Source organism: Pelecanus crispus, chromosome 3, assembly GCF_030463565.1.
Source record: "Pelecanus crispus isolate bPelCri1 chromosome 3, bPelCri1.pri, whole genome shotgun sequence".
NCBI lineage: Eukaryota > Metazoa > Chordata > Aves > Pelecaniformes > Pelecanidae > Pelecanus > Pelecanus crispus.
Window position 1 is genome coordinate 45,843,624 of NC_134645.1, and position 27,722 is coordinate 45,871,345.

Sequence of the window (27,722 nt, forward strand, 5' to 3'; positions counted from 1 at the left end):
AAGAAAATAGCATCTTCAGTATTAATGCAGAAAAGTCTTGTGTATCAATCAGAATGCCCATCAAATGCTATAATAGGATTTTGTAGGAAAAGAAAGTGCGTATCACAGCAGCCACCAAAATCCATGGTTTTTTAAACTCCTCATGGCAAATGTAAATAAGATCCTTGGACAGTCCCTCTCACCAGGACCATTTCCTGAAAATGCAGCACATTACAGAAGACTTTGCTGCTGGTTTCATATTCTTGAATAACAACAATACTTAAAAAAAAAAAACCAAACCAAAACCAAAAACAAAACCCAGCTTGCATTTTGGATAGCTTGCATTTTATAATGATGGGGCACTTCTGATTTGCCTCATGGTTAATTAATGCTAATACAGTCAGATGCTGAGTGTGTGCGTGTGGAGACACATATATATATTCTTCTTTTTTTTTTTTTTTTTTTTTAAATTAGTTGTCTCCTTGTTAAATGCTCCTAGCTGGCTACCAAAGTAACAATATAATTTGGCCTATAAAGAGTTAGTTACCTGTAACAAGTAGAATGGAGGATGACTCACACAAGCTTACTCCCAAAACGCTGCGTTTTTTCAAGCGACACATTACTTCACCCCTCTGATGTTTTGTATCTGCCCAGTATTTGAAGATGAGACAAAATCTTTCCCTCCCTCAGGTTTTCTTACAAATTTGCCTGATTGTTAATACCTTACTAATAGACTGAGAAGCTAAATTCACTCAGGATTAAGCTGGGCCACATCGGTACAAATCCTTTTTACCTGCATAAACCCTGTGTGCAGCAGGAGACATGCCCATTATTATGTTTGCTTTTTTGTTTCCAAACTGACAAGACTGGTGCAATTCAGTTCAGCTCAGCTCACCATGACATACCATAATAAAGAACCATAGGTCTAAACAGATCCAAAACATTCTACTCCACATAATGCTTTTCACATTCACTTGATATACTTGCTTTGCAATAGATGCGGGCAGAGATTTTCATGAGCGCGTTCGGCTGCATAGAAAGAGGGCTGATATAGCCCATTTGATTATCTCATTGACGCTCTGGAAGTGAGGAACACAAACTCAAACTGATAAAGGGTGTTTTTACCGGTTGTTCCCCAATACTGTTACTGATTTCCGTTTGCTACAAAATGTCCTTTTTTTTTTTCCCCAATATATAAGTCTAACTACAGAAAGTCAGTCTGTAGAATCCAGCCATGGCTACTGTGCTGTGAATTAGCCTTATTTGATCAATTATCAGATACCTGCACTTAGCAAAAGGCAAACAAGAGCCAATCAGGTTTCGGCCGGTGGGAATGGCTGCACTGCTCAAGGTATGTGGAATCTGCTCACACAACTCACAGAATCTCTGTGGATGCCATGTAAAAAGTATGCACCGTTTACTGCTCTGGGATGGAGTTGGCTCTAAAGTGAGATCATAATTTAACTGAGAAGAAAAAAACAAAAACCAAACCCTGATAGGTTCTTTATAGTAAGATAGATATAAAAATTTTTCATAAGAATCTCTGTCCCCCCTTTCTTTTTGGCTTCCTGGGAAGAACCAGAAAGATGTTCCTACCCCAACAGAATCCCTGATGCTGGTGACACTGCCTAACTCAAAAGCCACACGCGATGAAGGCACGAGTGACCAGTCAGGTCTTCTGGGCTTAAGCAGCTGCAGTTGCTGCTCTTAGTAGTATTTCACCTCCTCAGGATTCACTAGCAGTGAAGAGGTGAAAGGCTGCACATTAAACAGTTTGTCCGAAAGCCATGTGCATAGCAAACTTTTACACCAGGTTCTATACAACTATTTGTTTTAACTCTGCAGCTGGAATGTTTCCAGCGTAAGGCTTTTAGAGTGACTCCAGCAATAACAGAAGCCTTTGGATTTTTCTTGTTTTGTTTAAATCCACTAGCCATGCTCAAAAATAATATTTCTTCATGTTTTATTTTTATACGGTGGCTAGCAGGCACCTTAGTAACCAGCCAGAAATCAATTTCAACCACCATCAACCCCTAAACTACAGTACCAGGACGGTTGGCTAAGGAAAGGAAACTGATTGGCTGTAGTCTGAAACTTGCCTAGTACAAGGTGTCTGGCTGACTTTGTCCTAAATAAGGCTAACATTAGTGAACTAAGAGAACAGCATTTGGTTGCAGTCTTGCACTCAGGAACATCCTTCGCCAATGCGTTGGCAAGATCTCCCTACTTTCCGATCCAGTTTCACCATTTTCATAATGGCTTCCTCACGCCCACGTCCCATGTGGTCAAATGTGCAGTCATGTTGTTCAGGCAGGCGATGTAACATACAGAACACATAACCTACCATGGAAAGGGAGAAAAAAAATAATACAGTTAGGGACTCGGTTAAAGTGGCCGTCTTACCTGAATCAGAAGTGAAAGATCACCTACTGGGGGATAACTCAGTTCTGAAAAATTAATGCCACCTCTAAGTTTTTACTTATCTTCCTTGCAGGGAATGAATAAATATCTGATTATTTACTGCATTTTCTTGAGTATTTCTCAACACAGTATCAAAGCTCAAGTCACAATAGGTTTGGAGGTTTTTTTGCCATCCTCTCATAGAGGAAGCCCCCAGAATTGTCTAAACTAGGTATGCCCAGATAGTAACAAAGCTAATGTTTTAAAAAAAAAAAAAAAACACCAAAAAAAAACCCCACAAAAAAATCCACTGATCACCTTCACTGAAATCTTTTCTACTTTATGTGGAGTTCATTGTCATTTCTGAAATTCATGCCTATGGTACTTCAGATTTAGCTCCCAAGCAGACACTCAAGTCAGAACTGTTAAATCTAAGCACCTTTCTTCCTCCTTACTGCCAGCACCCCAAGTTGGCAGTGACTGTGGGAGAGTTCACTGCTCCACTACTATTCCAGTTTTCAGAAGCTTCTCTTCATGAACTGTTCTGACACTAAGCATGGGGGGTGAACAGGCATTTGACATAGGGACACATCATGCCACATCATCTTGCTCTGTAGCTGAAAAGATGTAGGTTATTGCACTGAAGGCAGAGGATTTCATAGAATAGCTTGGGTTGGAAGGGACCTTTAGAGGTCCTCTAGTCCAACCCCCCTGCCGTGAGCAGGGACAGCTTCAACTAGATCAGGTTGCTCAGAGCCCCATCCAACCTCACCTTGAATGCTTCCAGGGATGGGGCCTCCACTACCTCTCTGGGCAACCTGTTCCAGTGCTTCGCCACACTCATTGTAAAAAAGTTCTTCCTTATATCCAGTCTAAATCTATTCTTCTTTAGTTTAAATCCATTACTCCTTGTCCTGTCACAACAGGCCTTGCTAAAAAGATTCTCCCCATCCTTCCTATAGGCCCCGTTAAAGTACTGAAAGGCCGCAATCAGGTCTCCCCGCAGCCTTCTCTTCTCCAGGCTGAACAACCCCAACTCTCTCAGCCTGGCCTCGTAGGAGAGGTGCTCCAGCCCTCGGATCATTTTGGTGGCCCTCCTCTGGACCTGCTCCAGCAGGTCCATGTCCTTCTTGTGCTGAGGGCCCCAGAGCTGGATGCAGTGCTCCAGGTGAGGTCTCACCAGAGCAGAGTAGAGGGGCAGAATCACCTCCCTCGACCTGCTGGCCACGCTGCTTTTGATGCAGCCCAGGATGCGGTTGGCTTTCTGGGCTGCAAGCGCACATTGTTGGCTCATGTCCAGCTCATCCACCAGTACCCCCAAGTTGTTCTCTGCAGGGCTGCTCTCAATCCATTCATCCCCCAGCCTGTATTGAGTCAGTTGCCCTGTCCCAGGTGCAGGACCTTGCACTTGGCCTTGTCAAACCTCATGAGGTTCACGTGGGCCCACTTCCCGAGCTCATCCAGGTCCCTCTGGATGGCATCCCGTCCCTCAGGCGGGACCAAGCTGACACCACTCAGCTTGGTGTCATTTGTCTCTTTGTCTAAAGCTAGTCAATGTTACTCAGTTTTCCAGGGAGTGTGTGATTCAGAAACGGATGGCAATACTTCTTCCTACAGGTGAGAAGGGCATTTTCAGTAGCCACCTCTTTCTAGTATACAAAGAAAAGCAGCTTTTTTTCCTTATTTGGCCCTAACACTTTACAACAGTAAAGAAATTGCTGCAAATTTCCTTCCTCTAAAATGAATGTTACATAGTGGTAAGTAGTATTAAGATGATATAGTAGGAAAGAGTCACACAGTTACAGGGTTCATGTAGTCCACTGTATATGAAATGGTATCACCTATGGTGCAATATTTTTCCTGCCTGATGGTGCAAAGACCATCACTCTGCCTCTCGCTGAATGCTTTACATTACTGCTGCTCCTTGAATGCTCAAAAGATATTAAAGCCACAAAATGATGATATTTGAGAGATAGAAAAGGATAAAAATGAGCGAATGAGAGAGTGTGTGTTTGTACATGTGTGTATATATATACGCACACACACATATATATAAAAATGTGTGTAAAGTATTTCAAGCTCCTGCACTATAAAACATCAATTGTAAGAGAGAACAACAGGCTACCTTTATGTTAGTGTGATTGTTAAGAAAACAGAAAGGGAAAAAGTATCACACATGGAATTATTAAAAAAAAAAAAAAATTGAATAAAAATTGATTTATCTTTGCTCTTTGTTTCAACAGCACCAGCTATGAAAAGACATGCCTATTATCTGTGGCTGGCTTTGAAACCCAGTTCTAGGAACAAAGCAACGATGACAAGTTTTCTGTATAGGTATATGTGATTCAGAAATACGGATGGAAAGATGCAGATTGAATTGATATATATCTCACCCCTTGTGATCATTGCCTCCACTCCAATCCCAGTGTGGGTCATACCACACTCAAGTCTGACAAATATCTTTCTTGAGGTGACAAAACTTCAAGGTCTGATTGTTAAAATGAAAACATCCTTGGACTATAGTTTCAATACTGAACAGGCATTTCAAGTCAATTCTCTCTTACAGAAAGCATGGACTGGCGGCTTCCCTTATTTCTTGAAATAAGACTTCAAATTATTGAACCAACATCCACTGCAAGGCACAAGAATACATAAATACCTGACCAGACGAGCTCAAAAATCAAGTTCGTCATCTTATCTGCAATGGATGTGTAAGAAGCAGATGCAAGAAACCCTGCAGATACGGATTGGGCTGAAGTCATTTTAGTCCCTTGTAGCTAAAAAATGGTTTTGGTTTTACAGATCCTCTCCACATGGTTAACAAGCATATGTAGAAATGCTATTTAATGTTCTCTAAAAGAGATCTTGAACATGTATACAGTTTTCTACACAGCTTCAGCAAAACCCTTTTGACAATTCTATAAATCTAATAAGAAAATACATATACAACATGATTCATCACTTTTGAATGTGACATTTAACAATTGCCCCATTTCCTCACCTTCTAGAAAGCCTCCTGCCTTTTGTAGGCCTGTGTAACTTCATGATGTTCCTTTCTACTTTGCCAGCCCCCCCAATACAATCTATTCTGTGCTTTGCCATATCTTTATTTCTTTTTTGAACACCTTTTAGTTCTTTTCAGAGCACCTGTTTTCATATAGAAAAAGCTGTAGCGTATGCTATTTTTATTCCAGACAAAACATATTACTTATTTTTTCTGTTAGTCAAGTATTTCCTTACGCATTCTTGAACAGAAGTTCAATAACTGTCCACAAAGAATGGCAGATGATTTTCATTTTCCCAGACTATGGGAAAAGTATTTCTAATTTCAGCAACTAAATCATCTAAACCTGTTATTCATATATCTATTTAAATATGTACTGCTAATTAGAAGCAATAATACCTAATGAAAGAATACCCAAGCACATTTTGAACATTCCTAAAGATAGTTTTGCATATATTGGCTGTTCTTATGGAGGTGGTTTATCCTTGTTGAATTAACAATGGAGATCTTCAGGAAGTCTCATTTCCAAAAGAGACTTCAGATCTTTAGTCCCATCGCTCCAAATGCCTAAGTCACTTTAAAGATTGGAACTTGTATTTTCATAGGTTTTAGTTAAAATTTAAAGGACTTGAATATTGTTACATAGTAGCTAGTTGAGTAACAGTAGTTCTGAGCATTTTTTCATTAGTTCAGAGTGGGTACATTCAATTACATTATTACTAGTATATTCACTCCTTGCTTCTTCACTGGCCTGGAAATCAGAGTGGACGTTCTGTGGTCTGCATGTGCACAAATGCCTGATGTTGTATCAAGACCATCAGTTTTTACAACAGTTCCGTTCTTAGCTCATGTGCACTGGGGCAGAAGGCCAACACATGTACTCCTGTTTTGATCCTTAAAACAAATCCACATTTAGAGGTGAAACCTTTTCTTCCTGAGAACTCTGCTTTTATGGTTATAAAGCAAGTTAGAATAATGAACTCTTGCAGTGTATTTACTGTTAAATTCATTATGGGAAGATATCAAATACAGGTTATCTCCCCTAAAGGATTTTACTGCAGAAATGCTTCTTTTAGCACACTATAACTAAAAGACAAAATAAATAACTTTGTTAGGGGAAAGCTCATTGGAAAAGGGAATCCATCTGCCAACTAAAGTTAGTTTACCCTAGTCATCAACCAAAAATATGCCAGACTTCCACTCCAAGCATAGAAGATTTCAGTCTAGTAAATATAATACATCTCACAGCATTGCAGTTGTTGTTTTCTGATGTTAGAAGTAAACTACGCATCACCTACTCCTCAGGCCTCTAATGCAAACATCTTGGAAAAACATTATGTAGTGCCTCAAAACCTTTGAGCTCCTCTAAGCACCCCAGCAACTAATTCACAATATATTGTCAAAAAGTCACTCCCATTTCATCACCAGAGCATAAATGGCTAAAGCCATGAAGCAGTGTACCATCGCTGCCTTACTTGTACCCATACAGATGAGTCTTTTGCATAGGACGTGCAAAAAGACATCATTCAAAGAAAGTCTAAGATCACGCACCAGCAACTGTGAAGTTGCTTTCATCATTCCTGAGGAATCTGCTGGGAAAAGGCAATTGGACAGGACAGAAAACAAAATAATCTTCCATATTCAAGACCAGAGAATACCACAGACCTACAGTTCACTCTGTGCAGGTGATGATGAAAAATGACTACATTTTCCTCACTGTTACATTCAAGAGCACTGGCTTGATGGGAGTGTGGAATGACAATAAGCAAATATTTCAACTAAAACCTACATTTAATTCTTAAGTTTCTGTCTTCAAATTCTGAAAACAATAAGCTGCTAAATACCGACAAAATTATACGTGAAGCATCAGAAACAATTCAACTAAATGACATAATAATCCACAACACAAAAGCCAAATTATAATTTTGGAGGGTCCCTCAGTCTGTTAAATTTCTTTTTTCCTCTTTGTTACCTCAACAGAAAGTGGTCAGACTTCTGGAACATGGTACAAATGCCCAAGAATTGGATTACTGCAAACTACCAACAGAGAAGCACAGCACACTGGTGGGATTACGCTAGTGGATGTCCTTGGCCAGACAGAGTAGTCCCAGCCTCTTGTAATGTACTGCTGGAGAACATCACACTCTTACATAAGATATATAATAATGATCCCTGTTATATGACATAGCATCATGAAGAAAGGAAGCTCCTTCTTCTCCTGCCCCAAGATTCTGGTCCTAATCTCATTGGTAAGACATTCAGAAAGCTGCTAAAGGAAGACAGATTTGTTTGTGAGCATATTTTGAGAAGTGGTGAAAGTGCCAAACAAGCTTATTAAATATTTATACAGCTTACACATTTACAAAGTGGCTTAAAAACATTTAAAAGTGTCCTTATTTGAAACTTTTGATGTGTAAAAAAATCCTAAAAAGTAGTTGCATGCTGCCACAATTACCATACAAAATCAGAGCTTCTGACACTTTAAAATAATCTTACCTGCCCACTAGTACTGCTATTTATCATTTTCATTCCCAAGTCAAAAGGCAGAATTTCAAGACTGCCAGAATTTGCAGCCATTTCCAAATTTTATTTAATAAACAACTTGTGTTTGTATAGATCCCCTATACAAAGCCTATTCAAAAGTAGTCTTAATAATGGCATAGACTTAATCCTATGCAGATTTCTGTGCTGTATGCTTTGGCTTCTTCACCTGCTTCACAAGAAATTTTACCTTTCTTGCCAATTTGAAATTCTAATCAACAAGAGGTTCAAACAGAACTTAAAACTACCTTGTAATCTTAAGAGATGAAGGTGCTGCAAAAAATTCCCTGCCAAAGGTGTAATATCTAGCAAGGTACCTGTGAGTCTATATGCAGATTTCTGTGCAAGAATGGATTTTAACATATCTTTAAAAGGTGAACGTATCTACAGGATATCATACAGCACAGCAAAACCAGGCAGATTAACCACCAGAGCAGCTCATGCAGCGATACATACTGCTGCAGCACTGTTCAGAATAATTGGACGTCATTCCCCAAAAGAGTCTAGTAATCCCCAAAACAATGTTTATGCATCTCCCCCATCCCTTACAACTGGAAAGATGACTTACTGTGTCATAAGTGATACTAATGATAAAGCTATTTTAGAAAGTGTGGGAGGGAAATCTTTTTTTTTCTTTTTCCAAGACATGGAATAGGTAAGAAATTAATGTAGGAGTAGAAAAACTAGCTACCAAGATACAAAGCCAAGATCCTAAAGACTTGTGCATTGAGTACCTTAGAAAACACTTGCTCTCTGGATTTCAATATAATCTAGCTTGTTCCCCTAATATTTTAGAGATTGTTCGAAAAGAACATCCAGCAATGGAAGGAAGTAAAAGTGTCCTACAGTCCAGCCTAGCAAAACTTCCAGTGCAGCTTCTATGCACTGCTTTCACAGTATAAAAAAATATTCTAGTCTGCTGATACCTTGTATTATTCTCCTTCTAGACAGCTCCATTCTTGCATATAACTCTAATTATCTCTTCTCTCTCTTCTGTGGGGAATGTTCTGCATTGGCACTGTCAGATTTCATTACACAACTGAAGGAACATTCAGTTTTACTGACATTTTCTATAAAACTGAACCAAACCAAATCCCAACAACCTAAACAACAAGCTTTTGGAAATAAGTAAGCTAAATTATTCTCCTGTTTCCCTTTCCCAGCTTTGCAAGATGTCATGGACTTTCATTAAGTGCTAAGTAGTTCAGAATAACTTGGCTAGGAATCTTGTCTTCCTTCCCAAGGGGAAAGGGAGTAAGCCACATTATGGTGAAGCTTTTTAACAAAATAGATGTATTTATTAAAACTCCACAGAACATAGCTTGAGGCAGTCCTTTCTATCATTTCCACTCCAAGAAGACTGGATGGGGAATGTTAACCTCTAAGTGCTCAAAGTTAGCAGTCTCTAAATATTAATGCACAGTATCTTAAAAATCGCCCTCTCAAGACATTTCAGTTCCACATTCCCTCACAAACAGCGCAGCTGCAAAAGATTCAGGAAACACACAGTAGGAAGAAGCATATGTAACTTACCTTATTAACTTACTTTTCTAACCATTTGCTATGGTCACTGCAACCTGCCTTTCAGTATTTTCTTCTTTACATAGATCGTCTATACTTACTCATGACTACCAAAACGATCAATAACCGGATCAAAAAGAGGAAAAGAAAAGAGGTGGTATAAGACACCTTAGAATGTTTCTTTTAATCTGCCAATCTGTCCCCGGGACTGGATGTGCACTCCATCCTGCTCTTAAGTCAGTCATAATCTCAGGTTTCATCCTAGAAGCACACAGCTCCGTGACATCTGTGAAGCTACATAAAATTTTATGTCTGAGACTCAGGATGCCTATAAGACGCTGCAGATTCATTTTGTATTTCTACTACCGGGTTTGTGCTTGGGAGAAAAGAAGGGAACAAAGATTTTTTTGTTTTTGTTTTTCCTTTCTTGCTCTATTTGGCTGTCTACCACAAAGAAGGTAAACAATACATATGAGCATGCATTAGAGACAAAAAAGCTATTAGTGAAAAAAACCTGCCCAGGAAATGAATGGAAGAAATTATATACAAAAGAAAGATGATGTCTTCTTAATCTTGTAACAACCACTGAACAGGTATGGTTAAAAATTCTACAAGAATTCTTTAGACTGAAAGGCAAAGACTTCACATTTCCAAGTTTAGTCACGTAAAACCTGTTTCAAAGTGTCTTCTGTCTATTTTCTTGAAGATCATAAGTCTGGGAAGCTGCTTTAGGGAGCACGCAAGAGATGCAGTTTTGCACTGTGGAGACTCTGCAAACAAACTACCTTTTATCCCAATTTGTGCTAATTTCAAATTCACTTTCCTACTTATCTTATTACTTGCACAGAAAGCTGTCAAATATTTTTTCCTGCATTAAATGTGACACAAATTTTGAACAGAGAATTTCTATCACTTGAAGACAGAGCACATGCTGATTGCTTTAGGGTTTTTTAAATCGGCAATTCTTAAAGAGGTTCTAGGTAAGACACTATTCTCCTTCTTGACTTTGGAACTAAGAAGAACTCAAAAGGAACAGTTTCATAGAATCATCAAATGGTTTGGCTTGGAAAGGACCTTAAAGATCATCTAGTTCCAACTCCCCTGCCATGGTCAGGGAACCCTTCCACTAGACCAGGCTGCTCAAAGTCCCATCCAACTTGAACTGGAAGCCTTGAACACTTCCAGGGATGGGGCATCCACAACTTCTCTAGGCAACCTGTTCCAGCACCTCACCACCCCCATAGTGAAGAAAGTTTCCTCCTGTTTCTTTGAAGACAGTGTATCTGGAGTGGGAAAAATTAAGATACAGCACTCTCCTAGATTCAAGTCCTGCTTTTGCTCCAGTGGATACCAACTCCATAGAAGAAGGAAGCATCTTCAGAACAGAACTGAGGTTTTCAGGAAACTATTTCTGAATTTCAAAGAATCATCAATGAATCAAAATGATAAATACAGCATAGCTGCTTTGTAATAGTAAACTGCAATTAAAAAAGTTTGCTGTGGGTCAGGTCTTACTAAATACTGCAGGTCTCTGTCAGGATCATACCTCAGTTCTGCCATGTACCACAAAATAACACAGGCTAAATCTTTTGGTTTGGGCCAAATATTTTCCTTGCTCTACAGAACACAGGCACATTCGAGTAACTACTTTTACATCCCAACTTCTTTACCCCACTATGGATTCATGAGCTAAGGCCAACATCTATTGGAGACAGTCCAACGGAGCAACTTTGGTACCGGATTACTCCCACACATACAGCAGGCAATACTGATTTCTAAACTGCTTTACACCTCAGAAGTCACTGACCTACACATTTGCCCTGCAGGCTCCCAACCTTATACACCATCTTCAATTCTTTGTCTAAGTTGGAATCCACGGCAGTCAGGCACAAGCAGTAGCTGTGACCCCACAAGTTAACTTACCAGCTAGCACAAATGGTGGGTTACCACTGTTGAGAAACGTCTGTAGAACTGGGGTATGATCCCAGTTCATCTATGGTGATAGATGCAACTTCACAGAAATTAGCATTTTAATTTGTCACCTACTTTCTCAATATAACTGAAAGAAACATTTTTCTCCAAAAGATTTGTGCAATTGTTGAAGCACAAAGGCAAAACAGTTAAACTTTAATTTAACAAGAGAATTTTCAAAGGAATCATTTTGCTCCCAACAACTTGCAGCATCAACAGTGGTGCCAGACAGTGAACAGCAATGTACAACTAACTTGAGGGAGAGGAAAAGCTAGGTTCAAGATTAAAAGTTTAAACTTTAGGTAAGTGAAGAGAGTTTGCTTTTTTGAATAATCATGTGATCTTGCAACGACATATTCAGGAGGAATTAATATCACCGCTATGCTTGTAAAAGGAACATTCACTGCCATGTTTGCAGGGCCAAGAACCCACTGAAACAACACTGCGTCTCCCATATCATTCCTAGTTTCACAAGATTGTATCCCGGAGGATGTGGGAGAATGAATCCAAAGAACAGAATATGCAGTAAAAAAAGCAGAATTATGCCAAAAAGGAATCCTAGTGTCCAAGAGTAGACACCTAATAAAGTAGAGGTAAACCGTAGTAATAGGTAACACTATTGCAAATGGTAGTACTCTTATAAGATTTTCCATAGGCTATACCAGCATATAAAGAAGTATTTATTTCCTACCCAGAACATTTAGGTCTGAGTAGTGTGAAATCTTTAAAAGAAAAAAAAAAAAAAAAAAAAAAAAGAAGTCTCCTGAGAAAGGGCAGGCGGACGACAGAGCTATCTTAGCATCAAGACAGGGCCTTGGTGCAGGGTGTTTGATGTTTTCAAAAGAGCTAGATGATTATTAATACTTCTAGAACCAAGCCCACCTGAGCTAATACACTTCTCCCAGAACCTGAGGATTTAATTAAAAGCCAAAGTGTACCCAGTAATTTAATTAAAATAGCAAGCAATACCAAGTGATTCAATACTGTATATGTATAATTTTGTTTAGCCCAATGAAAAAGCAGGAAAGAGAAGGCTACTAATAAAGAACCGGAATGAATAACGAAAGGTTCTATACTAGCATACTGTACGTGTTGTATTAATTCTAACTGTTCTCCTGGATCCTGCATGTATTTTGATTTCAAATCATCACATGCTGAACGTGATTCCAGGTTTGACTTTCAGTATATTTCCTGAATTATATTATTTATGCCTTGGGTTTAAATAGCTTTCTAGAGGTTGCACCGTATTGATCCACAATCTGACAACAGCTAGACTTGCTGGCCAAATCCCTGGAGAGGTGCAGATCTATTTCTTTTAAACCTAAATGAAATTTATTTTGTGTCTTTATCCCCTATTTACACCTTATGTCCAGGGTCTCTTAGATTACACATTCTGCTCCATGCAAGTCTTCTATTCCTGCAGCCTCTTGCTATCTATGTCAGGAGTAATTATTCTTCTAACCAAAGGGAAATAGAGCTCCATTCAGAAGTTCTATTTATACCATAAAGGAAAACAAATGCTTAGAGTGATGTATACTTCCACCCTTCCCCTTGTTTTTGGCTGCAAAGACTTACAGAACATTCCCTGCTCCTGCTTGTTCAGAATATGGCAGGACCCCCTGTACACAACTTATGCACAGATTTGAGCAACTGTCAGCAAATTGGGAACATTTAATGGCTGTGAGCATGTCTGCAGGTAAACATTTTCATTTCAATACACAGAAAGATACAGTTGAATAAATGTATTTACTTTTAAAAACCTACTGAAGAAAATACTATACCTTAGTGATTAGAATATCCATAAATACAGTTTTTCAGCTCTTGAAACTTTTCTCCAAGGCCAGAAATAATTAATATTAAAAGCCCCTGACATAGATTAATATTACTCTTTTAACTTCTGTGAAAAATGATGCATGCTCATCTTTATGCTGTTTCCTTAGAAGGCCCACAGCAACTTAGTAGAGAACTCTAGCAGAGAAGCAGGTAGTCTCAAGTCCCAGTACCTAGCTTTAACACTTCCTTACACCTTAGATAGGGAGTTTAAGACCACAGGTGGCATTTTCCTTTAGGTAATACTTCATTTATTTCATTTGTAGGGGAAAAAACCCCTCTGGTTTCTGGAAAGAATCCTGACTTTTCAAGGCAAATTTTGACAATTCCTTTCAAACACTCTTTTTCTCCTCCCAGTTGTGATCCAGCAATTGGTGTGATGTTTTTTTCCCCACTTCTTCCTATAAAGAATTAGACTTTCTCCAACAAAATTCACTGGGTATCATTCCTCCCTACCTAAGCCTTACTTCATAGTCAGTTCAACTAGCTGGTAACGTTGCTTCAGGATTTGTCATATGATTATAGCTTATTTTTGGGCCTTCTGTGTTTACTTCAAATATCGAGTGCATTAGTAAAATCAGTACTTATGTGCATAGTTATTTATTAACATATGGACAAATGTTTGATTCACTTTGAGGGGGACGCTTTCTAGGCAGTATCTTTCCTTTTGAGAACAGACTGCAGCAGCCTCCTGCCGACCAGCAGAAGCTTTCTAAGTGCACAGTCCTGCTGAAGCTGTAACGTGTGCCTGTGAGACTCTGGATAAATTAAGAACACTGTAAAGAAAGAATTTTGATTAGAAAAGGTAGAACACTTTAACCTTCAGAAATGTTTCCTTTAACATCTGGCAGGTAGGTGACTATTATCTTCATTTTTCTGATAAGAAAAAAAGATTACCCAAAGACTGAGCAAATCAATTCCCTAAAGGGAATAAAAGAGACGAAAATTAGAAACAAGATAGTCTCAGCTCCATACAAGTTCACTAGGCCATGTGTCTCTTGTGCATACAGGACAATTAAAAATTGCATCTTTTACTTTATGCGTATGCTTCTTTCTTCTGTAACCACAGTACAGGTATGTATGAAAGAACAGACATAATGTGGCACACCAACAAAATGCTTATTTTTTTTCCTCATACTGTAGTATCCCTGCGAAAACCACCTGAAGGTTATATACTGAAGGACTTACCACATCAGTAGTGTCAAAATAAAACCTCCTTTTTTGTTTTGTTTTGTTTTTAAAAGGAACATGCTAACTTCTTTTCAACTCAAGGACTTAAGAGACGGACTGACCCATTTCAATTACATGTATCGATTGGGACTATAGGAAGGTAACTAAAAGGCTCAGTATAAGTTAGTAAATCAAGAGAGCTGTCTGTTGCAGAACTTTAGGTAGCATGGTGGAAGAAATCAAAATCAGTACACGCTGTAAGAAACCCACATTAGTTGAACAAGCTGAGGGAATATACTAGAGCATTTTCAAACTATTTCATGATTCCTAATTATAAGCAGACCATGAACTCCATTTACACTTTTAAAGCTGTGGACAGCTCTTCTAAAGCCTAGACACAGAAGTGTTTTTCTGTGTCCTATCCTTGGAACCCATGATACACCAATTAGTCAACTGCTTTTAACTGTTTAATTTCTAGTATTTTCAGAATACATATTACTCAGAGACACCAACATTAGTTAACAGCTCCTATCCCCTATCAATTAGATTACGGTCGGTCTTGGGATAATCTTTGTAAAATAAAACAAAACAAAAAAAAAACCCTTTGAGTTTGAATTCAAATAAATTCAACTGTCAATTTTTTTTTTTTTTAAATACTTGCAGAATGTAAGCTAAGAAGCTAGGCATTACTGGAATGGCTGAGGCAAAAGTACTATTCTGGGAGCAACTATCTTAGGAGAACAGTCAGTAGAAGACAGCTGAAAATGGTACATCTTCAGGCCTGGCCGGAAGACTTGCCAGAATTATAGTATGAAACCAGTTACTAATAAGATTTATTTTTCCTTTAATACTTCTTATTGAACTGGTTGACTCATAATCTCCAGAAGCAGTGTGCATATTTAATTTTAATTAATGGAAGTACATCTGTTACACCAATATGTAATCATGTCCCGAAGCCATTTTGGTTTGTACCAGATAAACCTTATCCATCTAGAAAGTGAATTTACCAGTACCATTACAAATTCTCCACAGAAAAAAGTTCCATGGAAATGGAACCATGATTTAATATTTTACTGAGTTAAGAGAAACATTAGTTTCAATACATGTTGGACTAGGTGGTACAAAGATGAAAAAGTTGTCAGAGCTTTTTTTTTTTTTTTTGCTCATCTATTCAACTTTGTTTCTTTCTTCCTGTCCTTTTGAAGATAATTTCTAAATTAACAGAGTAAATCAAATCATTCCAAATATATTCTGGCACAATCCAAACAAGTGCCTCATCTCCTGTGTTTATGAATGAGCAGCTCTGTTATACAAGTTAAGAATCTGCAGCTGTTTTTCTTCCACCTGTTTTATCACAGTGAGCCTTACTGCCACAGTCTCTGTAAAAAAAGGTACAGTCTCTTCTGTGTGGACATATTTTATTTCTGATGGCTAACAGAAATGCTTAGTGCTTGATATGAGTCTGTTCTTTTCTTCCTTTCACCCCACTGCTTAGTGGAAGACCCAAACAGAAGGCAACCAACACTTCTAAATAATCCCAAGAAAAGAAGCCCGCCAGGTTATTACAGATTTATACAGACCTAAATTAAAAGCAGGGATGTGGAAAAATAAGCAATGTTACATACCAGAGCTCTCTTTTTTTATACATATTAACTATGCTTATGTGTTCATGTGTATATATACACACATGAATATATATACATAATATGAGATGAATGAAATAATTTAGAAGGTATGTTTGCCAAATATTTTTAAAAAGTTTTGATCCTGTCCCTCCCAAGATTACAGATTTTTATTACTCCTTTATAATGTTTTCTCATGGTGGTTGGATCTCCTTTAATCTGCATTTACTCATTAATCTTTTAAAGTCCTTTCCATTGTTAATATTTTATATATATATATTTATAATTTGGCAAGCACCGAATTATCTTTAGAATGCACCAGACTTAAGTCAGGAGATGATTTAGGAGGTAGCATATTTTGTAAGAGATATAATGCCAGTTTACTTTTAATGTCATTCTAGTGCAAGATGAATGTGTCCCCATGGGTTTATTCCCTCATCACCTTAAGGTCAGCTTTCCTTTGAGCTACTTTTTTCAAATGACTTCTCAAATTTGTAATTTAGTTCCCATGCGTAACTTCCCTCATGATCACTGTTCACATTCAAAGGAATGTGGTGCACTGATACCTGTACAGAAATTAATCTGAAGACGGCAGATGCATTTTTTGGACATATGTTTTTTGATGAGCTATCTTAAACAGGTTTTTTTCTCTTATTTTAATAATCAACCAGAGTACCTCTGTTTCTGTCAATGATTCCGTTCACCTACTTAATAGGCATTTATAATTGCCTGTCCCATTGCCCCTGTTTATTCTGTTTGCTTTCAATGTAGTTAGAACATTAATTTACATGGTTTTTTTCCCCTCTAGGCAAGTAACCCTAAGATTTCCCAAATACTTAGTTTGTTGCTTTACCTCCCTATTTTATACTCATTCAGAGTTCAGCTTCTCCTTCTTTGTTCCTTCATTCTCCTATATGAATGAATTTGACTTCCGAGCTGACTGTACTATGCAACATGTACGTCTTGTACTACTATGGCCTCTTTATTTTCCATTCTTCCTGTCCCCTCTGATCTAAGCAAAGAATGCAGGATTTTAAATGTTTTTATGCATTAACCTTACAAGAAACAAGCCACAAAGTAGTCGGTTACAAATTGAGTTATCAACTATTCAGGCATGTTGATTTTCTGTGTTGCTAAGCTGTAGCAAACAGCTTGTTGTTAAACTTGTTAGAACTAGAAACCATTTTATCAAGATAATCTTACCCGCTTTGATCACACCTTGATGAGGCATTTCACCAACTTCTAATAAAAATTTCACATGGCATTTATCCAGTTTGCAATAAAGTCACATTCAGCACCATCTCCAACAAGCCCAGCACATTGTATATTGTGAAGACTAAAATCTGGGTCCTCTTTCTAGAGACATGCTTTAGTAGTTAGATCTCAGTCACAACGAGCAGCAGACAGTGATCTATGTGGGTAAAGTTGTATCCACATAAAGTTCCTAACTAATTAGGAAGGCAAGTTATGCCCTTATAAAGGCGTGGTGTGCTCCAACAACGTGCTATGCCCTCACTCCACGCGCTCAGCACAGCGAGGAGGCACTCTGGCTAACCGGCAAAGTTAGACTCTCGTTTCCTGACTCAAAGTCTTCCTGCTGTAGAGGCCACTTGTGAATGTGCATCTCTTCAAATCAAGAAACAGACAAACATCAATACTTGCCAACATCTCACAAATAAAAATTGCAAAACAACAGGTTTTGCCTTCACTCATGCCCGAGGTTAGTAGTTACCGCAGTCTCTATCAAGAGCAGCGATGAATGCCTAACTGTTCAAGTCTGTCTGCACTCTGGGAAATTATAACTTGCCACAACACAACATAGACCAGTAAAACTCCAAGAAAATACTTTCTGTCCACACGGGCAAGAAATACTGCTAACAACTGTTTGATTAGATTGCACCACAACTGAACAGTTATTTTTTAATACAGTCTGATCAAACCGGAAGGTTTCAACATCTTCCCATCCTATTAAGCATCTACTCTGGCCAAAGAACACAAAAAATTTGAGATTCCTACCTGAGAAGCACACAAACAAATCAGCAACATCCCTCTGAGGCACTGCTACTGGAAGCTAAAGCTAGGCTTAATTTCCAGGGCCTGTAATCTTGGCCAGCCCACTGATTGCCAAGAGTTCTGGATAGGTGGAGCCTGAGCTACAGACCTGTCCATTAGGATGTGGCCTACAAATAGCGAACTGTTCTACACAAAAGCTGCTGAACAGCTGGCACACTGCACTAATTTTTCTTTAATTGCTGACCAGGACTAGATCTAACATGACAGATGTGAAATTCCTTCACTGATCATCTAGAATATCCTTGTCCGACTTATGCACTTCCAACAATATTAAAGACCACTACAGACTTCTGTGTGTTGGCTTTACACAACAAGCGATACCAGAACTACTTTTTGCTGTAAAATACTAAACCTCTGCCATAAAATTAAGCTATGCTTTCTGCGCAAGTAATTTCTATGGCTTAGAAGTTTACAGTTCAGGATGTTTTAAAAATGTACAAAACTTTATTTAGTAGTGATATACACCTAGTCAAGTAATTAAGACAAGGTCCATAAATACATAGTGTAATTTGCAAATAATCAACCTGCCTTTTTCTAAAACACATTTCCAGAACTCTGTGTTATATAGCTACTTTAAGTCACAAATTTGCTGCCCCTAATTTTAAAGCAAGTCTGTGGGAACCCCCTGCTTATCACATCACTGAACTGACAACTTAATTTTCAGATCAAGGATCACAGGCGATTGATTTTGGACTGCTTACACTTCCAGCAGAAAAGCTGTAATAGAATGTAACTTAAAGAATACAATTCCTGTAATTCCTTAATGATATAACTGCCTACTAAATCTGATATTAAATAAATACATTATTTCAATACAATCATTATCCACCATAAGACACTGAACTACTGAAAGGCCCACCTAAAACAGAACATCGCTGTCTGGAAAACATGCCTAGTGTAACTGTCATCTAGAAGTGTTTCATAGGAAGCTGGCTTTGTTCTAGTAGTGTTGACTTAAAGGTTATCCAGTCAGAGAGTCACAAAATGAGAATTCATTTTAAAATTTCTTTCTCATTGAAGCTTGCAAAGCACATCAGCAATTAACAATTCCTATCACTTCTCCCAGTTCGCCGTCTGAAAAGGCTCAGAACTCGTCTTACAAATTGCTCTTTTGAAGATCAAAGGGAAGCTGAATTTGTCTGTATGTGCTCTGGATGAGTTTGTAATTTACTGGAACTTTCAGAGGAGGCTTGGCAGCATGCTCATTTGACAGCCCCAGGGTACAAGATTCAGGGGAGCTCTGTGACTCTTCCCTTCCGAGTTCCTTCCTTGCCTTTAATTGGCACCTCATTAGAAATTAATGAAAATGACATCCTCTGTTCTTCCTGCTCTAGGCACAGAACGCTACAAAAAGACCCATCACAATTCATAACACATTCAATTTATATAGGAATGGCTCTTAAGCATTATTTATGAGATGTGAATTTCTTGTCAGCAGTTAGTAACTTGTATGGAGCAGAAGCAGAACGTAAAAAAGATTTTGAGAGTATGCATGTAAGTGTGTATGAAAATAAACAAATCTTTCTACAGCTGAAAAATGTTGTGTTTGAATTTGAAGAACCCTTACTGGAACTCTCTTCTCAGCAGTGAATTGTTTTTCTTCATGGCAAAGCCCTGCAGCACTGTCAAATTTGTCTTAAAATTCCATGTAGTGTTAAGGGAAGGAGCTCAGCAGCATCACCTCTCTCCTGACAGGCCTTACCAGAGGCAGCAGAGCCAATACAGCAGTTTCCCAAAGATCTCTGAATTGGGTATAAAGAAGCAGCCCGCTCCCTCTGTCCCTTTTAAAAAGGTTGTGCCCCGTTGGACAAGTCCCAGTTACGCTGGATTAATATCTGCAGGTATATTAAAACATTGTCCAGTATGTATTTTTTTCCACTACGTCTCACTAAAAATCTCACTGGAAGAGTCACCAGGACACATCAGCAAAAAAGGAGACGATTTCCAGTATTTTTAACATTAGGACAAGAAGATGTGTAACAGCAAGCAATAAAATTACTGTTCTGTGGATTCTTAAAGAGTTAATTTGGATTTTAACAACAGTGTTTCAGACACAGCTTTGGAACAACATGATATTTATATGGTTAATCTTTTTTCCTTACATCTAAGCAAACGCACACATTTGTCCTTCTAAAGATCGTGCCTGCCTTTTTATTGATTCTGATTATCAGAATTTCTTTTAATGTTTAAAGTCAAGGGGTTTTTCCACCTTTTTTTCCCTGTTGCTTCAGTTAAGGATTAAGATGGCAAGAATTTAATAGCAGTGGTCCAAAGTCCAGATCAAACAATGTTCTACCTTCACCATTACTTTTGAAGAACATACGTGCTTATTTTGCAGCAGTTGATTATATTTCCAGCACTTCCAGTTAAACGCATCATTACCTGTGCTTCACATCATGACTAAAAGGATAACCTGATCACATATGGATTCAGAAAACATTTTAAGTGAATGAGCTTTTTAACATATTTATTCTGTCCCATTTCCCATCACCCCTTCCCCAGGGTTTTTGATCTGGCTTGTCACTCATGACCTAAAGCAACCTAATTTTACAGATAGTAGGGCAAAGTTAGTGAGAATGGTTTCTAAGGCAGCTTCTTTATGAATTGCAAAAGCCGCATGCTGATTGGTAAAGCAGTTCAGGTGATGTGAAGCTGAGATGACCTGTGTTGCTCAGTGGTAGGGTTTTCTTTGCTTCTTATTAATTTTACTAATAAAAGTAAGCAGTGAAGGGTATGCCTACTTTCACATCACATGAGAGCATTTCATTATAGGTAACACATGTACTGAATACAGTATTAATGAAACATTATAGCTGCACAAATAAATCAAAGATCTCCAGTCTTTTCAGCTGTGTTGTAAACATGGAAATAGACTCCTGCCTCCCACTTCTCTCATTAAATGTGTAGACTATAAATGTTTATTATACCTCCTTTAAACTATATAGGATTGAATATGTAATGTAGGAATGCAAATTTTCATTTCCTCACTTATTGCTGAGGAACTCAGAATTTTTTGTTTCATATTCATGTTTTATTAACACATTTTATGGACTTTAACAGATGTATTTCCATAAAGCTGTATATATCCAGAAGAAACAATTTAAAGAATAATTCCTACAACATTTATATTGCAATGATGTTGAATTATGGAACAACTTCAAGAAAACTTCAGAGGAACCAACTAGATATGTGTGTCATCCAGTTGACAAAAAAAAAAAAAAAAAAGGCAGGTCTTATTTTATAATTTTAAAAACATTACTAATCAATTGAAAGATTTTTAAAAAGTTACTTTCAACTTCATTGCTCTTACATAGCTCCAATTTTGCAGAATGCAGGATAGATTAATGATATAACATAATCGCGAAGTCATCTTTTCTCCAATTCTCCCCAAACTTGTAAAACTCTCTTCCTCCCAATATTAGGGAAGATTCTTCTATTTCAGTCAGGTACCTGTCAGCAGCCTCAGGCATTTGATATGTGACAGCACCAGACCAAGAGCAGAAACTCCTGCTTCTACCATGCTAAGCAGAAAGAGCCATACCAAACTCTGTCATAGTGCTGAATTTCTTCAGTCTGACAAAAATCTTACTGGATACGTCACAGTGTCCATACACGTGATTCCCGTAACAAGAATTTCAACATTACAGCTTTTGATTTCACGTTTGGTAGCTTCACAGATAACGTGCTAGTTCTATGGCAGTGCTCCAATATCTGAAACAAAGCCCCTCTCATATCCAAAAGAGCACAACACAACAGTAATCTCTAAAGGTTGAGGACAGACAGACACTGAAGAAAAGAACAAAGGATAACATGGAATCTTTGCAGCTTGCTTTCTTCACTTGATATTAGGTATGCAACATAAAATTCATTAACTGTGTCTTTGTAACTAGCTTAGCCAAGCCTTTCTCCCCCCACTGCTGCTCAGAAGGACATGCCTTCTATCCAGAAAACATTTTAATACAATGTTCTACATTTCACAGGCACAATGTGAATTGTGCCTATCGTCTATGCAAATCCTTTGGAAATTATCCCCCTGCTGAGACACGATCAAGTAACTAACAAGCTTCTCCAAATCTATCAATACAAGCACGATCAGAGAGCGCAAGTGTCATCTTTCAATACATGATAGATGAAAAAACAATTAGCAGGTAAAACTACCATGTGCGTTATCACTGGGTCTGATGAGCACATTTAAACCAGTTATGAACGCAATTGTTCCATGAAGGAGAGAGCATCTCCTCTGGAATCTAGTCACATTAATTATTATTTCAGAAAGATTATTTGCATGTAATAGGAAATGCCAAATTAGCTGTCTGCATGAGATTATCATCCTCAATTCAATTAGCTGAACAGTGCCATCAACTTCAGAAGCGCCAGGTTGGATGATTTTAAGTGTATGGTGAACAAGTCTTCCCCCCCAACAGCTAACTGTGAGAATGCAAACGTTTTCAGTTAGAAGTTTTTTGGTTTTAACTTTTTAATAATAAATGCAATTATAAAATGCAGAATGTAGATGCTGACCTATGTTCCTTCAAGCTCTGTAAAAACCTTGTCATCTTTGCATATTTACTGATGTGCTTTGTGTTTCTTCTCCTGTCAAGTGGGTATGATGCTCTCCCGCCTTACAGGGACTTCTGAAGCTAAATTCATTAACATCCGAGATCTCTTGAGACAAGGCAGTACATCAAGGCCAAAGTTTTAAATGGGAAATTAGACAGGAACTAATTATAACTTTTTGCTACCAGTGGAAGCTACAGCTTCTGTTTAAAGTATCTGTACAAGATACAAAATGCAAGTGTTCTCTGTGTTTCCACCTCTGATACGGATCCGAGCACGGCTGCGTTAGAAAGCCGGACGCTACTGACAAACAGTACTCACCACAGCGACATGATCCCAGTTCCTGCTGTACTAGCTCCAGTTTTGTTTGGCACTGGAAGCATCGGCGTCTACTCTTCTGTTTGGATCGACTGGTTTCTTCAGGCCTGTCATGACTGTCATCCAGTAGCCGTGGCTGTTTCACAGGAGAAGCGTCACTCTCCGACTGTGAATCTGTTGTATTCACAATAAATATTTTAGGAAAAATATTAGAACTTCCTTGCTGAGGCATCCCTTTGGGGAGATTGAAGGAATATTGCTTTCAGCTGGGGTCACCACCAAGCAGCGTGATACTTCCCATTCTATTGCATATACACATTTTCTTAACAATCAAGTAAAGGACAAATTATCTTTGTTCCCTGTAAGAACCCCTCCTGCTGGCAATGCTGAATAGAAAACGAACTGATTAGCTTCCTTCCAGCCATGGCTGGGTCATGGACAGATACATGTAGAGTACACACCCGCCTAAACAATTGCAGGCTTCATTTGTCTTCTCATTTAGTTTCTCCTGAGCACCTCCTTCGTTCTCCCTGCACAAACTAACTGAAGTAGGCAGCTGATGAAAAACAACTGAACATGGGTTCGACCTATTTCCTCCCAGGACAGGAGGGAGATTTTTTAAGGCACAGCATGTAAACCGTATCTCTTATAACTGAAGGCGGTACATGAAAGCACCATACCGTGTTTCCCTCTCTTTCCACATGGATAACAATTTAAATGTAAATTAGCATACACCAACAATACAAACCCAAACAAAATAAGCCCAACCTGTATGTGCATGCTATAAATTCAAACTGCTCAGCCATTTTTAAAGAATTAGTCAGCACAGTGTTTGCATTAATAACTTTATCAATTTCAGCTTATAAGAAAATAGTGTGTGGAAAACCTTAAGAAGTTAAAGTTCAGGGAAGCGTTCCTTCAGGTGGTGCCGTGCCTTCCCTCCCTTTTACAATGGAGAGTATGTTGACCAGGGCTCTAGAGTAGCATGTGAAATGCACATTACTGACTGGAAGGTGGGATGCCCAAGCCTTATTTTTGTGGCATGTCAGAGGCAGTGGATTTCAGTAGATCTGCTGCTCCGCAATCTGAGTCAGGTCAGGCTAGAAAAGATATCTTCCATTCCCAAACCTGTGCATAGCAGAATCAGTTCTGTATTTCTTTTTAATAGAAGCTGCAAATAAATTTAATCCAAACTGTACTAAAAATTAAATTGTTTGTAGTAGTGTTGCAGGAGACTAACTGCTGAAAGCCATTACTGCAATCAGTCAGTGTTCTAGTGCAAGATGGTGATCAAGGAAGAAGAAAAGCATCAGTTCAGTTAAATCCATTTTGAAAGGACATTAATCCAACAAATAACAAGATAACTATACCTTTTTGGCAGGACGGTAGCCTATTGAACATGTTTTTACCTTTAAGTTTCCTTTGCATGGTGTCCTGTGCTTATGGAAAACATGTCTACTTTGTGTTAGCTGGCCTGGATTAGCCAGGAAAAGGTAACTGCCATGGCTAAAACCTTGTCCATACCCTTGTTATTTCAGTGATCTTATCTGATCCACTGCTTATCAACATCACGCCTTTCCTTAACCAAATATCTAATGAGGTCAGACTAAGAATACCTGCTAGCCTCTCCCTCCAGGGTATGCTCTATTAACTTTTCCCAGTTCCTCACATGCAGTATATACTAACCCACTTTTCTTACCTGTGTTTCAGACCTTGTCTCACAGTGTTTTTCCAGTGGTGGGACTCCAATACTACAGCCGTTACGAATATACAACTTAGCTCACTTGGGTCTCTTTATTTCAGTCATACTGCTCTTAAGATATGCTGAAAATGCACCTGGCTTTTCAATAAGTACAAGGTCCCCGCATCTCACATTTAATAGAAAAGTGAGCTGCTTTCTGCACAGTATACAGGTGATAAGTTTTTATTAAGCCGCAATAATTTTATCTGATGTGTGCCTCAATACAGCTTTCTTTTTGATCAATGTCATAGATTACAACTTACACCTTACAAAATACATCTATTAGGCCTAAACGAATGTTCAGTACGTAATGTACTCCACCTCTGCATGCCTGGCTCTGCAGGAGCCTTGACAAGGAAAAGAAAGTAGTGCATGATGAATTAATACAGTTATAGAATCACAGAATCATAGAATCGTTCAGGTTGGAAAAGACCTTTAAAATCATCCAGTCCAACCATTAACCTAACATTACCAAGTCCACCACTAAACCAATTAAGGGGAGAGTAGCAATTTCATGTTTCCTGGCTTGGTGGCTGGATTACTTATAATGAAAGTAAAAACTAGGAATCATTAAGGTTGGAAAGGACCCTAAGATCATCAGTCCAACCATCAACCCAACACCACCATGTCTACTAAACCATGTCCCAAAGTGCGACGTCTACCTGTTTTTTGAACACTTCCAGGGATGGTGACTCCACCACCTCTCTGGGCAGCCTGTTCCAATGCTTGACTACCCTTTCCGTGAAGAAATTTTTCCTAATATCCAATCTAAACCTCCCCTGACGCAGCTTGAGCCCATATGGACTCATATGTTCCATTATGGAACAACTAGTCCTGTCTTACATTAAATCTCTGCAGAAGATGATCCAAGAGCAAGATCCTCTGAACAGACTGCAGAGATCCCAACTCGTACTGCAGGGCAAGGGTCCTATCACACAGACCCTTGTTGTCAGAGTGCCTAGAAGAGCAGCCTAGCCTTGAACGCAGTAGGGTGCACCCTTCAACAGGCAGCCTATGTACTGTAGCCTGGCTGATTCAGGGTTCAGCAGAAATCTGCTCCAGCCCACCTTGTTGCCAAAGATGGGGAAATACATGATTTGCAGTTTATTCATTACTCAGAGAAACAGATGCACTGCTATTTTGAAATAGCTACCTCCCACAGTTCTTTGCTTCTGGAAAGACAAGCCATTCTGGTACTTCTCAGAAGTGCATTTGGCATGCTGAATTAAGCCACTGGAAACCATAGTGGTCTGCTTACAATAAAGTCCAAATGAGGGATTCATGTGCATGAGTCAACCAGTGTCTAATCAGTTAATGAAGCCATGTGCCTTAATGAGAAAAATAGCTACTCCAAGTCAGGCTAGTAGTCCTATAATTAAAATATTTAATTATACATTTCCTGTTAATTGGTAATGACTAATTGAATATTAACATAAGTTGGTTAATATGATAGAAATGAAAATTTAGGTATCTCATTTTTTAAAATGCATATCTTTTTGCCATGAATTAAACAGTGTTAACACTGAGGCAAACTTAGCCTGACTCTCAGGGACAGTGCCAGCTGTCTGATCATTGACTGCACAGTGCCTTGAACACACAAGCACAAGCTAATACTCATTACAAAACAGACCAACAGTACACATGGTTACATCTTCTCATGGGCAAGTACAAAGAGCGAGGAGAAAGCACAGATTATAAATCAGAACTTTGAGATTCAGTCCTGCATGCGTTTCTTCCAGATGATGTTGCCTTCCACAATACTGACACAAGCAATACGGGATGCAAAAAGATTTCTTCCAGCACCTGGAATCTTGCAACACTAAACTTCAGAGATCTGATAGCGAAAGGGAATTGTCATGCATAGCTTTACTACCTGGATTAAGAACCACCCACCCCCTCCCCCTAGAAACAGGTTTCTAGTGTAGAAACTAGACTTGAGTAAATCCCCAGTGTGAACTATTAAACATTCAAAAATGGCTACAGAGAAGAGGATTCTTTCAGCCAGTGACTCACAGTGGCTTTCCTTAGAAGGATGGTTCATGCAACAAGAATTACTTCTTGCTTTGCTTTTAAGAAACATATTCCACACTCAACTTACATTTTAGCATTACACCTATACCAACAAATACCCAGTCTGTTAAAAAAAAAAAAAAAAAGAATGCTTCCCTTTTACCTGCAGATGTCAAAAATCATAAAACTTTTCTGTAAAAATGAAGAAAAACAATAGAGATGAGACATCCCCAAAATTTCACAAAGAAATTGTTCAGCAGAGTAACTGCCACTGACACTCTCCCATCGCAATTTGAATTCAGAGTTAAGAAATAAGGATTCTTCTAATCTATATCTGATGATGGAGATTCTTCTAATAGTGGTGACTCTATCAAACTCCCATTTGAAAAGAGAGAACAAAGTAATTGAGCAAGACTGAAACTGGAGGCTTGTCTGGAAACAACAAGCAGAGTAATGCTTAAAAATTCTGTTACGTCTTGGGCAGAAACTCACATTTGTTCCTTACTGTCACTGTTCTCGTCTTCATTACTCATGTTGTCCCCTCAAAGTTTTCCAAATGCATGGTGTTACGACTGTCAGAGCTGAATCCCACTCTCTTACTCTCCTGACATGGAGGAGTTTGCAGGCTGCACGCACATGGCTTCACTTACAATCATGATGGCTCTTTCATGGCATTTTGGGGAGAGGGTGCGAAGCTCTAAGCCCAGCAGAGACGTGGGCTGAGAAAATGTAACAGGGAAGGAGGAAGGAAGGAAGAGATGGGAGAGTAGTAAGAGAAAGAGCCCTCCTCTGATGCTGCTTGCTTCAAGAATGAGATGATCTGTTTAATCTCTGGTTTGATGACAGCTTTTGAGACACTCAGGTTTTCTTCCTTTTCATAAAGAACCCATCACACTGACAGACTGACATTTCTGATCTCAGCTGCCTGTGGAAACACCAGTTAGAGCAACAATTAATGAACCCTCAAACATCACTGCCATCTCCT

General features: G+C 38.7%; 1 protein-coding gene across 2 annotated transcripts in view; it reads right to left on the reverse strand.

Annotated features, from left to right (window-relative positions):
• Positions 1-267: 267 nt before the first annotated feature.
• The window catches only part of ZFAND3 (zinc finger AN1-type containing 3), a 147,946-nt gene continuing 120,491 nt past the window's right edge, over positions 268-27,722 (reverse strand). For both annotated transcript variants that reach the window (XM_075707234.1, XM_075707233.1), the window contains 2 exons: positions 22,990-23,160; positions 268-2,319 (listed from right to left, as the gene is read on the reverse strand). In XM_075707234.1, coding sequence (XP_075563349.1) covers positions 2,165-2,319; positions 22,990-23,160 — 326 coding nt within the window. In that variant the 3' untranslated portion in view covers positions 268-2,164. The remainder of the gene's footprint in view (positions 2,320-22,989; positions 23,161-27,722) is intronic.